This window comes from Ochotona curzoniae, unplaced genomic scaffold (genome assembly GCF_017591425.1).
Source record: "Ochotona curzoniae isolate NIBS_2020 unplaced genomic scaffold, NIBS_Ocur_1.0 scaffold_4921, whole genome shotgun sequence".
NCBI lineage: Eukaryota > Metazoa > Chordata > Mammalia > Lagomorpha > Ochotonidae > Ochotona > Ochotona curzoniae.
In genome coordinates this window covers 659,180-675,132 of record NW_024467125.1, presented here as the reverse complement: position 1 = coordinate 675,132, position 15,953 = coordinate 659,180, and the positions used below count along the sequence as shown (strand labels likewise).

The 15,953-nt window shown below is 37.4% G+C and overlaps 1 protein-coding gene across 1 annotated transcript in view; it reads right to left on the bottom strand.

Annotated features, from left to right (window-relative positions):
* Positions 1 to 7,075: 7,075 nt before the first annotated feature.
* LOC121149977 (zinc finger protein 2 homolog) overlaps positions 7,076 to 15,953 on the bottom strand; it is a 48,357-nt gene continuing 39,479 nt past the window's right edge. The window contains 7 exon segments of the mRNA XM_040970608.1: positions 7,076 to 7,477; positions 7,480 to 7,680; positions 7,682 to 9,230; positions 10,925 to 10,985; positions 11,542 to 11,634; positions 11,877 to 12,003; positions 15,345 to 15,402. Coding sequence (XP_040826542.1) covers positions 7,133 to 7,477; positions 7,480 to 7,680; positions 7,682 to 9,230; positions 10,925 to 10,985; positions 11,542 to 11,634; positions 11,877 to 12,003; positions 15,345 to 15,380 — 2,412 coding nt within the window. The 5' untranslated portion in view covers positions 15,381 to 15,402 and the 3' untranslated portion in view covers positions 7,076 to 7,132.

Below are 15,953 nucleotides of genomic sequence, written 5' to 3'. Positions count from 1 at the left end.
GGGAATTTTCAAGGCACCTTTGGTGCTTCCTCAGTGCCCGGGACTGTAGGGCACCACCTTGGGGGCCCTGTGGATTCCAGGCACACTCTGGGCACCTCTTCTACAGGTGTGGCACCCCAGGGCGTGGAGGGATGAAGGCGCTCTCTGGGTGTGCCCCTGCATGGGAATCCACAGGACGTGGAAGGTTTTATGTGCTTTCTCCCTGCTTTCTCCGTGTCAGGGACTGCAGGGTTTTTCAGAGCCCACCTGGTGCGTCTCCCACACACGGGACTGTGGGTGAGGCACTTTCTGGGCGTGGCTCTTGTGCAATGATTCCACCACGTGTGGTGTGTGGGTGTTCAGAGCCCTCCTGGTGTGTCTCCCTCACACAGGACTGCAGTGGAGGAGTGACCCAGGCGCCCTGTTAAAGTGACTTCTCGGCGGGTTCGCACAGTGCCAGTGTGGCGCAAGAGTTTTCAGAGCTCTCCTGGTGGGTCGCCCACGCTCAGAACTGCGGGGTGAGAGGCGAGGAGTGGGCAAGTCACTCTATGGGAGTGGCTCCTGTGTGCCAGGGTCACACAGCACTGCATGTCCCAGTGCTCAGAGCCCTCCTGGTGTAGCCCCTGCGCTGTGGAGGCAGCTTCTACAGGCGGGACCGCCCAGCCTTGCGTGGTGTTCAGAGCCCTCCTGGTGTGTCACCCACCCACAGGGTATCAGGGTGTGGAGGATTCTAGACCCTCTCTGGTAGTTTCTGTGCACTGAGATGCAATGGCCCACACAGCGCGGGAATATTTGGGGTGCTTTCTTTGTGTCTTCTGAGCACCCAGGACTACTGTGTGCCACTTCCAAGGCACAGATTCGGCAGTTTCTCAGCACTTGCCCTGTGTTCTCAGAAGCTGGAACCTCTGCAGGAAGGAAGGGTAAAAGGAGCACCCCAGAGGCTTGGGCTTTGTCCCTGTCCCTGGAAGGCGGGCTCGAGAAGCTGTTAACCCTTCCCTGGCTCACCCGAACCTCAGGCTGTTGCAGTCTGCCTCTGGTACTGTTGAAGACCTCCGCTGGTGACGATCCCTCCAGGTTTCCTTGTCTCTGGGTTGGCTGTGTCTCCTGCCGGCTGCCCCCAAAGGCGACTCAGCAGGTCTGGAGCGGGATGCCGTCCTCCCTGCCTCTTGTTTTGTTCTCGTTGTTCTTCCGAGTTGTGTGGATCTTTTTGGCTCCACACTGTCCAGGGAAATTCACGCACTTCTCTGCTGTTCCTCTTTGCTGCTTCTGTAGCGTTCTATCCCTCTCTCACTGGGCTCTCCCTCATAGCCTTCCTCCTATGTTGGCCATCTTCCCGCCCCTCTCAATATCCCACTTTAGACATGAAGGAAACAATATGGAAATAATAGTATTACTCACTTTCCTATAGCCCTTGAACCTTTTTACCCTAATTAACTATGTAAAGGTTGTCAAAAATATAATTAAAAAAAGATTCAGGATGAGTAGAGTGGGAAAATCAAGATTGAATGAAAATGAACTTAACAACCCAAGAAAAGGCTGCACTTCCCAGACCGTTCTTTAACGTTTGTTAATTTTTTCTATTTTCCACAATAATAATAATTCCAGATAGTGGTTGTTCCAATTAGTTGTTCTAAACAAAGGACTCAGTCTCAAGCAAAACTCCTAGTGATGGGAGATCTAACTGGGGCCTGCAACTCCTCCCACTCCAGCAAAGGTTTTATTTCTAGAGGTGTTGGCTTGGCTGAAAAGACAATTAAAAGATATTTTTAGTTTGCAGAACTTTGGAAAACATAACAAGAACCTTCGTTTATATCTCAGACTTTATTAAGTAGCCAGAGTACATCTATGGTCAGCTTATTTCACACTAGAAATGAGGTTTAGAGATATTTTTTGAAGGATCCACATAACTAGTAACAAAAACTAAATGATTCATAATAATTATTAATAATTTAAGGTCTCACGTTCTATTCTGAAATATTGTCCCTTAAGTAAAACTTTATGAACATAAACTGAGAACAAGAAAGCATAATAGGACCCAATTCCTCCATTGGAGCTCAATTAACACATCTCTCTCTTTCATGAACTCTTCACTAATTTTAAATTGCCAATATAGAAATTTAATCATCTATATAGAGTTCCTATTCTTCAATATTGAAGTATCAGTTAGAAGCTACACAAAAAATGATGCACAGAGATCTTGGAAAACAAATCTTCCTTAAAAAGAAGGCACAACTTTGCTGAAGTCCAAAGAAATAATCAAACCATTTGTAACAACTCATGCATTAATTTCGAAACAGCAAACCCATAATTACTGTATATTTAGACTCAAACTCTGCTTTGGGAAAAGGCCATGCTTTCTAAAACATTACCTGAAATTTTCAGCTTAATTTAGTCAACAAATAAATACCGATTAAATAAAATTCAATAAGTGGTAGAATTTGTTTTTGTTTTATTTATGAGTGGTCTTTATCTCACTGTGACAGTTGATACTTACTGTTAGTATGTGTAATAGGGTTCTTACCCTTTAGTAAGATTGACAGCATTGTTTAAAGTAAGCAAAATAACTAAAATAATCTTATTTGTTAATATTAATTATACTTTAGAAGAATATTTAAGCATGATTTATCCTGCCACTTTAAAGAAAATTTATTTTCTGTTTGCAATGTAGTTTTTCTGCTTATGTGTGCAACTTTAACAGTTATAATTATCATCAAACCACAATAGATGGTCATATTCAAGAACCACACAGTTTCAGTGAGTGTGGGGCTCAGGGGCAAAGAGGTCACTAAGTCAATAAGATGGTGATTAACTGTTCAGTTCACAGGTGGGCAAGATGGTGGCCAAGAAGAGAGCCCTACGCGTGAACCAGGGCAGGAGTCACATAGCTCCAAGGAAATACTGATAAACCAGGGACATCTCGCTCACATACCCCTGGTCTATGGGAGGTGGCTTCTGCAGACATTCTCCTAGTAATTGGCTCCTAGCTTCTCCCCTCCTGGAATTCCCCAAATTCCCAGCCTGAGGCTATCCCTTACACTATGTAAGAAATTGAATTTCCCCAATAAATGGGAACTACTTAGACAGAACCCCTATCTGTCTGTTTATTTCTCGCAGGCTGGGAGGCTGGGTGGCAGGCAGCAGGTTCTTCCCCACCGGCAATGAGGTACTAAAGGAATCTGTGGGGGAGACCCTGCAAATGAGGCTCATGAGAATTTTCATTAAATATAGGGATACCACATTGGTTAAATTTGAGTTAAAATTATTTTTGTCCATATTCTTAAAATAGACATGTAGAGAATTACCGATGAAAGGTATGTCTTTAATGTACTTTTTTTGATACTCCAAAGCTAATATACAGCAATATAGCTGTTCACCTCTAAATAATGTTATGATTCTTTTATTGTTTCAGGACAGAATATACATACATAAAGACAGGACACAAAAGCAGTTTACAAGCTTAAAGAAAATACCATGTTGTCCAAAAAAAAAAAAAAATTAAAAGAATAACACAGAAGGATATGTCTGAATATCACATATTATCAATATATAACATGCTGCTCTTAATGGCATATTACAGGAAGCATTCATTTTACAACCAACATGCTGGGGGATTTTATTCATAACAGCAGTAGTATTTAAGGCTCCTTTTTACTATTTATTTATTTATCTATTTTTAATGAATATTGCAAGATAAATTGCCAACACTCCACATGGCATGCGGTGCTGAAGTACATACCCTCTCTTCTTGTAGCAAAGTCACCTATGGTTTCTGAATTAGTTCACTCTAAACCATGGGTTTAGGGTCTTCAAATTTTAGGGGTTTGACCTAATTGGTAAAAAGACTCTCTTAATATGATGTTGTTTTTAAATTGGAAAATGAATTATGTAAAAAATGTTAACAAAGCCCCATACAGAAAAGTTACATCTCAGAAGCATAAATATCAGTTTGTGAAACATAAAAGAAAAACAATATATATCTACCACATGATATCTTCTCTATACTTGGGAGACTTTAAATGTATTAGGAGATACCAGAGGTAAGGAACTAGGTAAGAATTGATTACAAGTTGAACAGGTGTAATTAAATTCAACACAAAACAAAAATGCCTTAAAAATGGTTTGAAAATTTTAAAAACAAAATGATTCTGAAAGTAATCAAAACTTTTTATAAACTATTAACATAAAAACTTGTTTAACTTTATGGTATTAAATTCTAGCTTCATTGGAGTGTGCCTTTTTTATTTATGATCAATTATTAGATATTAAGAATGCTCTTTTTCTAACTTGAATAAATTTAATTCCATGTAATATTCATCTTCCATAAACCTTAAAAAGCACTCTAATATTCCTTCAGCTGTTTGTTCTATACTTATCCTATTTTATTTGCCCTATAGTGTACCTCCTTTATCAAGTTACTACAAATTACAATTCAGATAGAACATATCACTCATTCCACAGTCTTCAATATTCATGACATTCCCATGCATGTGGTTTCAATTACCTTTCTCTCTCCACTATTTTTGGATTTTTCATTTTACATTTCAAAAAAATTAGGACTGTCAATGATGGTCTCGCACGCTAATCCTCCAGTGCTGTGCCAGCATTTTATGACAACTGGAATACAAGCTGCTACATTTTATGTTTAACTCCCTACTTATAACCTGGGGGAAAATGCAGATGGCTGCAATTTTTAGGCTTCTACACAACATGGGAAAACAGGTATGGCCACAGCAGCCATTTGGAGAGTGAACTGATGAAAGGAATGATCTTTCTGCCCCTACTGTCAATCAATCTTTCAAATAAAAACTTTAAAATAAGCCACTATATCTAAATCAAGAAGCAAACATTTAAAAGAGTCAGAGTTTTATCTGAAATTATTTTAAACAATTTTTGAAGTTTGGATGAATTAAGTGAGAAAATAAAAAAGAAAATATTTTACCCATATGGGATCACAGTATGAAATTATTTTCATGATGAAATAAAATACTTGGATCCCATATGGGTGCCAGTTTGTATCCCTGCTGCTCTTCAATACCAACTTCCTACTTGTGGCCTGGGAAAACAGTCAAGATGGCTCAGGACCTTGGGACCCTGCTCCTGGCTTTGGATCGGCTCCTGCCTCCTGGCTTTGGATCAGCTCAGCCATAGCCAGCTGTAGTGGCTACTTGGGGAGTGAAGCTGCAAATGGAAGATCTGTCTCTATGTATATCTCACTTTCCAGTAAAAGAAAATAAAATTAATTTTGCGTTACATAATACCTTCTTAAATGTTGTTACCCTCAAGTACAGAACAAACAGTTTTAAGACACAGATACACAACAGTTTGAAAAATTATTAGAAAACAATAGCAACTGCACATAAGAAAAGACACAATAGGGAGATTTAGAGTAAGCTCCTATTGCTCATATACAGGAGGCGGAAAGATACAGAAAGTGGTTCCAATACTCTTGAAACTTTCTCCAACCCATGGTTACTGAAGCAGGATCTATAACCTGAATACATAAATACTATTTTATCTCAACCCACACAAAACCCTTCATTTCCCATATTCTACCTTCCTGGGAGGCAATGAGAAGAATCAAAGCACATTAGAATGCTGTCAGAGGGACTGGGAATGTTTGTGAAGGAAAACTGGAAAACATTAAATAAATCTCACTGCAAAGAAGTCTCTCTGCAGTGTGTTCTCAAGGTGGACCTTGGCAAGGATCTCTTCACCACAAATATCAGAGAGATCACAGCTAGGGGTTCACATGAGAATGCTGGTGGAAATCAGTTAGACATGCACATACTTCATTCTGCAGTTTAAGGCATGGATTATATGATGCATGACACATTCTTCAGAAAAAAAGATGCCTCTCTTGTACTTCATGCTCAACATTTTGGAGCTCGAAAGGCTCATGCCTCAAAATAGTAAACAATAGAACTAATCAAGGTTGTCACAGATGGAAACCATGTCAATGTGCTTAATACTAAAGATTTGACTTGCCTCAACTTCAGTCGTGATGCCCTCAATTAAAATAACATTTTTAACTTACTTCAACATGGAATTGCAATAAAGAGCCAGAGGCAGAGAGGCATCTTCATTCCACTGATTCAAATCTCAAATGAATGCAACGGCAGTAGCTAAGCTGGTGTAAAGCCAGAAGCCAGGAGCTAGATCAGAAGTGAATCAGCTGTGACATGAACCAATGGTGCACTAGGATACCATAGCAGGGTAACCTGAGGCTTACCCTGTTATGCCATAGTGGTGTATTTGCTGCTCATCCTCATAGTTCAAAAACTTTAGGAACAGGTTGGTATCCATTGGCAAGAAACTTGCTGTGGAAAGCTATGATGCATTAAATCAGTGTGAATGTGAGCAGTAATTATGACAACTGATATTTAAACTCCAATGGCCATGGCCACATACCAATATGTTGACAGGAAATTCTAATACTCCTTGCATATACCTCTAAAATTACACAATGAGACAAGTGCCAAAAGTGACCCACAGTTTGCCAGATGTCACAAATGAATAACTCCCTGATCTAAACAAAAGATCCATCCTCCAAAGCTGGGTGATTGGCATTACAATTGCAACATGAATCAGCTGATATTTGTGAGTCCCACATTAATCCTGTGGTTTAAACTGTAAAAATAGCTTTGCTGGATAACTGTATAATCTAAAACATGTGTTTTACAAAGAATATTTATTTTTAGGATTAAAATTAGAAAGCAGAACATATTTACAACAAAATGAGATCAAGAGGATTCCATCAAATATTTTAGAAACACACACCCTTGTTCTAAAATGACACTCCTCATGTTTGACTTGACATTTGTTGACACTTTCAAAGATTTTCTACATTCTACTGCAACTTAAAATATCTCCTATCCGTGATCTTACTAATGCTTGTATTGGACTTTATACGATTTGACTATGACAGTAGGTTTATAGTAGCTAGTTTTTCTGTTTTGAGCTTCATAGGATATGCAGAAGATTGATGTCAGAAAACTGATTGTTTTTAGTTAATGCACCATTTTTGTTTCTTGCTGGATACACTACTGAATTGTAAAGGCATGTCAGTATTTGCTTTCTATTGCAATCAACGTTTTTCGTATAAATTTTCAACACGTTTTCAGGCATTAGGATTTGCTTATGCAATAACTTTCTGCTAGCAAAAAGATTTTGCATATTCATAATACTGAAAAAGTTTCTCTCTTGTGTGAACTCTATGATGATTGATTATGTCTGATTCATGGCAAAATGCTTTCCCACATTCAAGACATTCATAAGGTTTTTTCCCTGTGTGGATTTTCTGATGTATGTTTAAGGATGACTTCTGACAAAAAGCTTTTCCACAATCATTACATTTATAAGGTTTTTCTCCTGTGTGGATTCTCTGATGTGTGATTAGGTATGACTTTCGACAGAAAGCTTTTCCACACTCACTACATTTATACGGTTTTTCCCCAGTGTGGCTCCTCTGATGTCTAATGAGAACTGACTGTGCGCAATAAACTTTTCCACATTCATTACATTTATACGATTTTTCCCCTGAGTGAATTTTTTGATGTCTAATGAGACCTGACTGCTGGCTAAAGGCTTTTCCACACTCATTACATTCATAAGCTTTTTCCCCTGTGTGGGTTCTCTGATGTACATTTAGGGATGTCTTATAACAAAAAGCTTTTCCACACTCACTACACTTATAAGGTTTTTCTCCTGTGTGAATTCTCTGATGTACAATGAGACCAGGCTGCCGACAAAAGGCTTTGCCACACTCATGGCATTCATAAGTTTTTTCCCCGGTGTGGATTCTCTGATGTATGACTAAATGTGACCTCCAACAAAAACCTTTTCCACACTCACTGCATGTATAAGGTTTTTCTCCTGTGTGGGTTCTCTGATGTATGATTAGAGATGACTTGTGACAAAAAGCTTTCCCACATTCGCTACAATTATAAGGTTTTTCCCCTGTGTGAATTCTCTGATGTTTAATGAGTCCTGAATTCTGGTAAAACTCTTTTCCACACTCATTACATTCATAACCTTTTTCCCCTGTGTGGATTTTCTGGTGTATAATTAAGTGTGACTTTTGACAAAAGGCTTTCCCACACTCACGACATGTATAAGGTTTTTCCCCTGTGTGGATCCTGTGATGTGTGATTAGGTGTGACTTTGTGCAAAACGCTTTTCCACAGTCACTACATTTGTACGGTTTTTTCCCTGTGTGAATTCTCTGATGTACAATGAGACCTGACTGCTGGCAAAAGGCTTTTCCACACTCACTGCATTCATAAGCTTTTTCCCCTGTGTGGATACTTTGATGCGCATTTAGAGATGGTTTGTAACAAAAAGCTTTTCCACACTCACTACACTTATAAGGTTTTTCTCCTGTGTGAATTCTCTGGTGTACAATGAGACCTGATTGCTGGCTAAAAGCTTTCCCACACTCACTACACTTATAAGGTTTTTCTCCTGTGTGAATTCTCTGATGTATGATTAGGGATGACTTTTGACAAAAAGATTTCCCACATTCATTACAATCAAAAGGTTTTTCTCCTGTGTGGATTCTCTGATGTTTAATGAGAATTGATGTCTTGGAAAAGGTTTTTCCACATTCATTACATTTATAAGGTTTTCCCCCTGAGTAAATTCTCTGATGTCTAATGAGATCTGATTCAGTGCAAAAGGATTTCACAAGTTCATTACATTCATATGATTTATCCTCAGTGGGAAGTATCTTATCTTTAGCGAATTCCATCCTCTGGTTAATGTTTTTTTTACATTCATTGCATACACAGAAATTTTCTATCTCACTTCTCTGTTTGGTGGTAAAGCAAGAGGTACAGCTAAAAGACTCTTTGCAGTAGAGACATATATAGTGACTTTTCGCTGTTTGGATTATCTGATTTATTTTAAGATCTCTTTTAAAAATAGGACATTTCTCACTCTTGAAATGTTCATGGAGTTTCTTTCCTGAGTGTGTTTGTTGATGCTTGCCAAAATAAGGATTGCTAAGGAACATTTTCTTATTAACCTGAATTGTTTCTCCTACAATGATAGGGTCATTACATGGGTCTTTGATATAAATTTTCTCACACTTAAGGAACGTCTTCCTCTTGAAAGTTTTTTCTTTTCCATTGTGTTCAAAACACTGCTTGCAAGTGTATGCCTTGTCATGCTGACTGAGATTTTCCCCACATCGGAGTTTGTTCTCGGGTGCATTTGAGGCGTGATTTTTCCCAAGGGACATTTCATCAGGCTTCCTAGGAAAAATAACACATTTTGAAATAAAATATGGTGTGTTCCTCTCCTGTTTCAAGAGCCACCCCATCTTTGAGATCGTGCCTGGGACACGCTTTCGACCTCCTCTCTTCTTTCTAAGTTGACATGGTCACATAGGAAGCAAAACTTCTGTAAGCAACAGAGTCCGAGTTTCTGTTCCTATAGTAAGCTGAGGAAAGAGCTATGAGATTTCCTGGTAACATTTTCTCTGGTGCCCAACACAGAGCATCAAAAAAGCTTCTTACACCAGAGTCATGTGGCTTGACTCAGCACAGAGAAGAATTCACAGTGTTGCTATGCTTTCCCTCAAGTGGGACTGAACTGTGAAAATACCGCATGGCTTGGCATAAACATGGACCCCTCAACCCCATCTGCTGGCCACCATCTAGCTCTGGATGAAACTGTAGATGTTTTTTTTTTTTTTTTAAGGGGGGTGAAGATAGGAAACATGGCTGTTTAGTACTTAAGAGTCTCTAATTCCTTGAATCTGGCGTGATAGCGTAGTGGTTAAGCTCCTCGCCTTGCATACACCAGGATCCCATATGGGTGCCGGTTCTAATCCTGGCTGCCCCACTTCCCATTCAGCTCCCTACTTATGCCCTGGGAAAGCAGTCGAGGACAGCCCAAAGCCTTGGGATCCTGCACCCATATGGGAGACCCGGAAGAGCTCCTGGTTCCTGGCTTCGGATTGGCTCAGCTCCAACTGTAGCGGCCACTTGGAAAGTGAACCATTGAACTTAAGATTTTACTCTATGTCTCTCCTTTTCTCTGCATATCTGGCTTTCCAATAAAAATAAATAAATCTAAAAAAAAAAAGTCTCTAATACCCCAAATATCTATTTGCTCTTTTCCTGTCACCTCAAATTCCCCTCTGTGAGTAAGGCTCTGGATGTGCTTTGAAAAAAATCTGGTGCAGGACTGACAGCCCTTGTCAGAGGCTACTTTTCAGAATGATTTGAAACTCCCGAGGGGGATTCTGAATGCTGCCCAACTGGCATGGGACCCAAGTGCCAAACTCCTTTCTCTTGTTTCATGTTGGTTTATCCTTAGTGAAGGAGGGGTAAGACTCATGGCATCCCCACAGATATTCTGCTTGGGTTTGATCATTTGAAATGACTTATATTGATCTCTGATGACCACCTCTACACTCCTGAGATGAAGTTAGAGAAGACCAGTTCCTTTATTTTGTCTCCTGTCTCAATTCTATCACCCATGTGGCTTCCCACATCTGAGACCTGAACAACCATAGAACAGGAGGGGAACTAACTACACAGTAGGAGCTATTTTCTGATTGAGAGATATCCAATGGTAAATGTCTTCCTACAGGTTCCTGCTCAGAAAAGGAAGCAGCATGGAACACTTAAAAACCCAAGACCCTTCATTGGGCATCTCGGTCTCTCCATTCAACAGGTACCCCATCTTCTGCTCTTTCCCACATGGTCCTTTTCTATCCCCTCTGCTTTCTACATTCACTTGGTAACTCTGCAAAAAAAAAAAAAAACAAAAAAAAAACACTTCTCTGTCTGCAAATTAAACAATAAATTAGATTTCAAGTTTTTTTTTTTTTTAAAGAATTTCCATTTCATATCATGCTTCAATTATGGCCAGAGCTTAAAATAATCTTTGACAATGCAACTCTTTTTGAAGTTATACACCATTTGTGATTACAACTTGCCTGAAAGTGGTTTCCTGATTTTCCTGATTAGTTCCAAGCAGCTCATTCTTTCTGTAAGGATCTGAAATGAGGAAAAGGAGTAATCATATCTGTGAATCACATCTAAGTATTTATTTTCAAATGCTCAAGTGAGACAATGATGTTTCTTGCCATTCTAGATATAGCAGACTTTAACATTAGGCCAATGCACATATTTATGATCATTACACTTTTTAAATTAATATATTAATATAATAAATAGAGTTTCTTTTTCCATTTTCAATTACTTGGAATTTTGTATTTTAAGTTGATGGGGGTAGGAAAGAAAATATGGTACAGAAATTCAAACTAATATTTGGGATGTATTACATCACATAACAGTTCCAGTTTGTCTTGTCTGCTGGGATCATGTCAAAGATCAATATTAAGTTCTACATTTTTGGTTTTAGCTTGACAAATTTTAACATTTGAAGGCATTGTCAGAATAGATATGTACATGGAGACTGTAGAGTGCCTTTGTCTCATGTATGACATAAGCTTATTTTTGAAAATAAACATTAAAAAATAATAAGCACAAATTACAGTGAATATTTACTGAGCTATGTATCAACCTCTCTGCTCAGTATGTACTGACGTACCTGGAAGCTGCTGGTTTACAGATTTTGCCATTGTCCATGGTACTGATTCTTGTTCCAACTTGAAGATCACATCAGGTTTTGTTATGTAGTACCCTGTTAGTTGGAAATAATAGAGACTTTGTAAAATTACTATCTTGGAGCTTAAAGAAGAAAAGATTGGAACCAGAATCTATGTCACAAAATGGCTAATATGAATCATTATCTGAAGAGTAGATATTAAGATGTATTATAGTCTTAAATACTAATCCTATTTGGTACTAAACTTTATAAACTCTTCTTTAATTTGTCAAGCATACAGAAAGTATTCTGCATGGGTATGACAGAATTTCACTCACCCACGGACAGCAGATTGCTATAGGTCTCAAGCATGACATCCCTATACAGGGTCCTCTGAGATTTGTCCATGTTCTGCCATTCCTCCTGAGTAATGTCCACAGCCACATCTTCAAATGACACCAACACCTGCAACAGCACATGTCTCCTCAGTTCTGCACCACGAAATAGAAAGACCAACAGTACATTCTTCTACGTATGTTTGATTTGAAACATCTATGGATGCAGCTTAATTTATAATCTATATGGCATTATAGAGTAAAACCAAAATAAAAATATTCATTCTGCATTACTTTTGCAATTTCAAAACTACAATAGGGTATCCCTTATTATTCTGTAGCAGATTCTTTTCTCTAATGACTCTGATTCTGAAGAAATGTTGCAGGCATTGTTAGAATAAACTGGTAAGTAGAAGATACCACTCTGTTTATCCTTCTGCTATTGCCACTCTGCTTTTCAATTAAATTAAGATAAATAAGCCTTTTAACATTGAGCAAAATATTAACTCAGTGCCTGTAATAGTGAGTGTTTTCCAACTGGCATGTTCCCCCATATTCTCTTTCAGTAGAATTTCTTCTTATTAGAGTGCAACATTGGGGGCTTCTCTGCTGATTTCTCAGTTTTGAAAGGGAAAGTTGTCTGGATCACTCACGGTATAAGATTAGGAAGTGAGTCTGTTCTCTGTTGAAAATCATACGTTAAGAACATAATCTGATCCATGGATGTCTTATGTTCAGTCTTCTGAAGGATATGACTAAAACTTCAGCTCAAGATAACTAAATAGAAAGATGACAAGGCATTGTTCTTTGAATATTTAATTTACATATTCTAAGGACACAGATTAATTTATAATCTATTTAGCAACATAGGGTAAAAACAAAATAAAAACATCTTGTCCTACATTGTATTTGCAATTCTGAAGTTACAATGGAATTCCTTCATAATTCTGTTAGATTATTTTCTGTAATAATTATAAAATGAGTTCACTGTATAATCTGTAGATATAAATATGAACATTGAGCTAAATAACATGCTAGATTAGATAACAAAGACATGTTTAATACTAGATAGGACAGTGAGAAAAATTTTGAATAATTTATGATATGTTTCTCAAACAAGCTATTTAAAAAATCTTATAAAGTGACATTAATAAAATTAAATTTTATTATTTCAGCTTGAAAACTGAAGTATTGGAAAAAATTTTTTTTAATTAAACTTGCACAAATGAGTGAATAGTTCCTACACCTTACTCTGGATGTATATACATATGTGATTTTTTTTTTAACTTTGGAGAATGTATATATTAAAATCTTTTCTGCTTTCTATTTGTCTTACTTTTTATGAAAATACATTTCAATTAAGCTAAAATTTTAATTACAGTGAACTTCAAACTTAGTAGGGAAACAAATTACAACTTATAAGTCTCAGCCAGTGATAGGCTGTCAATTGTACAGAAAATATACATACAAGGCAAATGCCATGCTGTTACGAATCAACTTGCCTCTGTGCTTTGGAAGCCCCTTACAATTAACCAGCTATCTCTTTTGTTTTCTAGCTATTTATTTGTTTATTTTAATATCATGCTTCACCATTTGTTTGAGAAGATTGCATTTGCACCAATACTGATAAACACAGGTGTTTTGTTCCTTTTGTTTTTGTTGCTTTTGATTTTTCAAGTTAATCTACGTAATAGAATATTTGATATTTATATATCTGTGATTAGCATATTTTACTTAACCCTTTACCCTCTAGTTACACTAATTTTCACATAATCCACAAAATTTTGTCTTCATGGCTGAATAATAGTCTATTGTACATATGCACATTTCCTTTATTCCTTCCTCTAATGATGGACACCTCAGATCATTCCACATATATTCTGTATTATAGACACTGCTACAATAAACAAGATGGCTACAGATATCTCTTTTATACAATATGTTCATGCTTTTAGAGCATACAACTAATAGATGGCTCAATCATACAGCATAACCATTTCAGAAATTTTATACAGTGACTAATTTATAACCCCATCAACATTGTATAAAAGTTCTCATTCTCCAACATATTCACAAACATTTATTACCCTTTCTTCCAAATAATAATAATCATTTGGACAGGGTTGGGGTGATATTTCACTGTGATTTTGATTTACATTTTCCTAATGGCAACTTTTTAAGAATGACCCACTGAGATCTCTAGCTCACTCATTCTCTTTCATCTTTTCTCTGCAACTCTGCATTTTAAATAAAAACCAAAGCATATGTAGCAGGAGTCAGCCTTTTGCTCTAGCAGATAAAGAAACTGACATACCACATGGGCATTGGTTCATTTGCTGGGTGCTCCACTTCTGACCAACTCCCTGATAACAGGCTTAGAAAGGAAGTGGAGGATGGCTCAAACACTTGGTTCCTGTAAGCATGTTGGAGACCTGGACAAAACTCCTGGCCCATGATTTAAGACTTGCTCATCTCTGGATAATCTGGTTATTTGAGGAGTGAACCAGCAGATGGGAGATCTCTCTCCACCTCTCTCTCTTTCTTAGTAGCTCTGCTTTTCAAAGAAATAAATCTGAATGATAGAAAGACAGACAGAAACACAGAAAAAGAAAGAAAGAAAGAAAGAAAGAAAGGAAGGAAGGAAGGAAGGAAGGAAGGAAGAAAGGAAGGAAGGAAGGAAGGAAGGAAGGAAGGAAGGAAGGAAGGAAGAAAGAAAGAAAGAAAGAAAGAAAGAAAGAAAGAAAGAAAGAAAGAAAGAAAGAAAGAAAGAAAGACAGACAGACCTTGCAAAAGGAAATGGCATTATGGCATATCAGGTTAAACTACCACCTTCCCCATTTCCAATCTAGCTTTAAGCTAGATTTTGCAGAGGAACCAGTAGAAGAGGGCTCAAGCATTGGGGTGAAAGATTCATCTAGCAGACACAGTTGGACCTCCTGGTTCTTCTCTTTGACACAATCCAGCCCTGATTATTGTGATCATTTGGAAAATGAAACAGCAGATAGCAGACATGTTTTAAATCAGTTTTTAAAATAAATAAAAACCTATAAATTTTACTAGGCACCATACCATTTCAGAAATTCAAAAAAAGCAAAATTGAAAACTTGATAACTATTTTTATATTTGGAAACTCTTACTACTTCCAAAGGTTGAGTGGTTATTTTCAGGTTGGTACTGAATGATTTTCATTATATCATCTGTAAGATCAATAAACACCATTTCAAACTTGATATTTCACAAAAATTAACAAATTCTTAGTTTCAATTTGAATCATGTAATAAATTTGTCTTAGTTATATCACCAGAAAACTTAGAGGGAAAGTTTGAATCAGATTTAAGTGTTCCAATGTCAAGTTATGCCAATCTTACCTTCTTTCTTGCATATTTATTTCTTTGTTTCAGTTTCAGAAAACCATCATAAAGCTCCTACAACACAATGTAACACAAGCTGAGAAATAAACATATAACTTACTGAAAGTGTGGTTGTGTTCTCTAGACTTGGAAGCATGTAGTGGGTTTTAGAGATACACCTGGAAGAAAAGGTGGATAGAGGGAGTTATGAATTGGTTTTGCTTTCCCATGTTTCCTTATTATTTCCTATTGAGTCAGTAATGTGCAGACAGGAACCAGACACAAAGGCTACAGAAGCAAAGACAATCAACTTCCCTGGGCAAGAATAGTGCATTACAGATGACAAGTGTCACAAACGCTTCCTAGAAACAGCATAAACACGTTCAATAATTGGCAGTGATTAAACTCAAGTTATTATTAGGGTTAAAGCAAACATGCTATACTTAAAAATAAAAAATATTACTGCTAAGCACTAACTTATTTTTTTCAACAACTATTGTTCAAATTACAACATACCATAAAAAAATATTGCCACTAAAATTTATGCTACTCAAAAATAATTTGCGGTATTAAGTATTTATCTATTTCTACAGATGAGCTGCACAGGACTCCATATAAGGACTTCCATTAGAACATTTATTGCTGTTAGTACTAAAAACTCTGCTGAAGGCAGACATTTTTCAATTAGAGTAATTTTATCTGCACTTATATAGGAAAAATTGATATAATA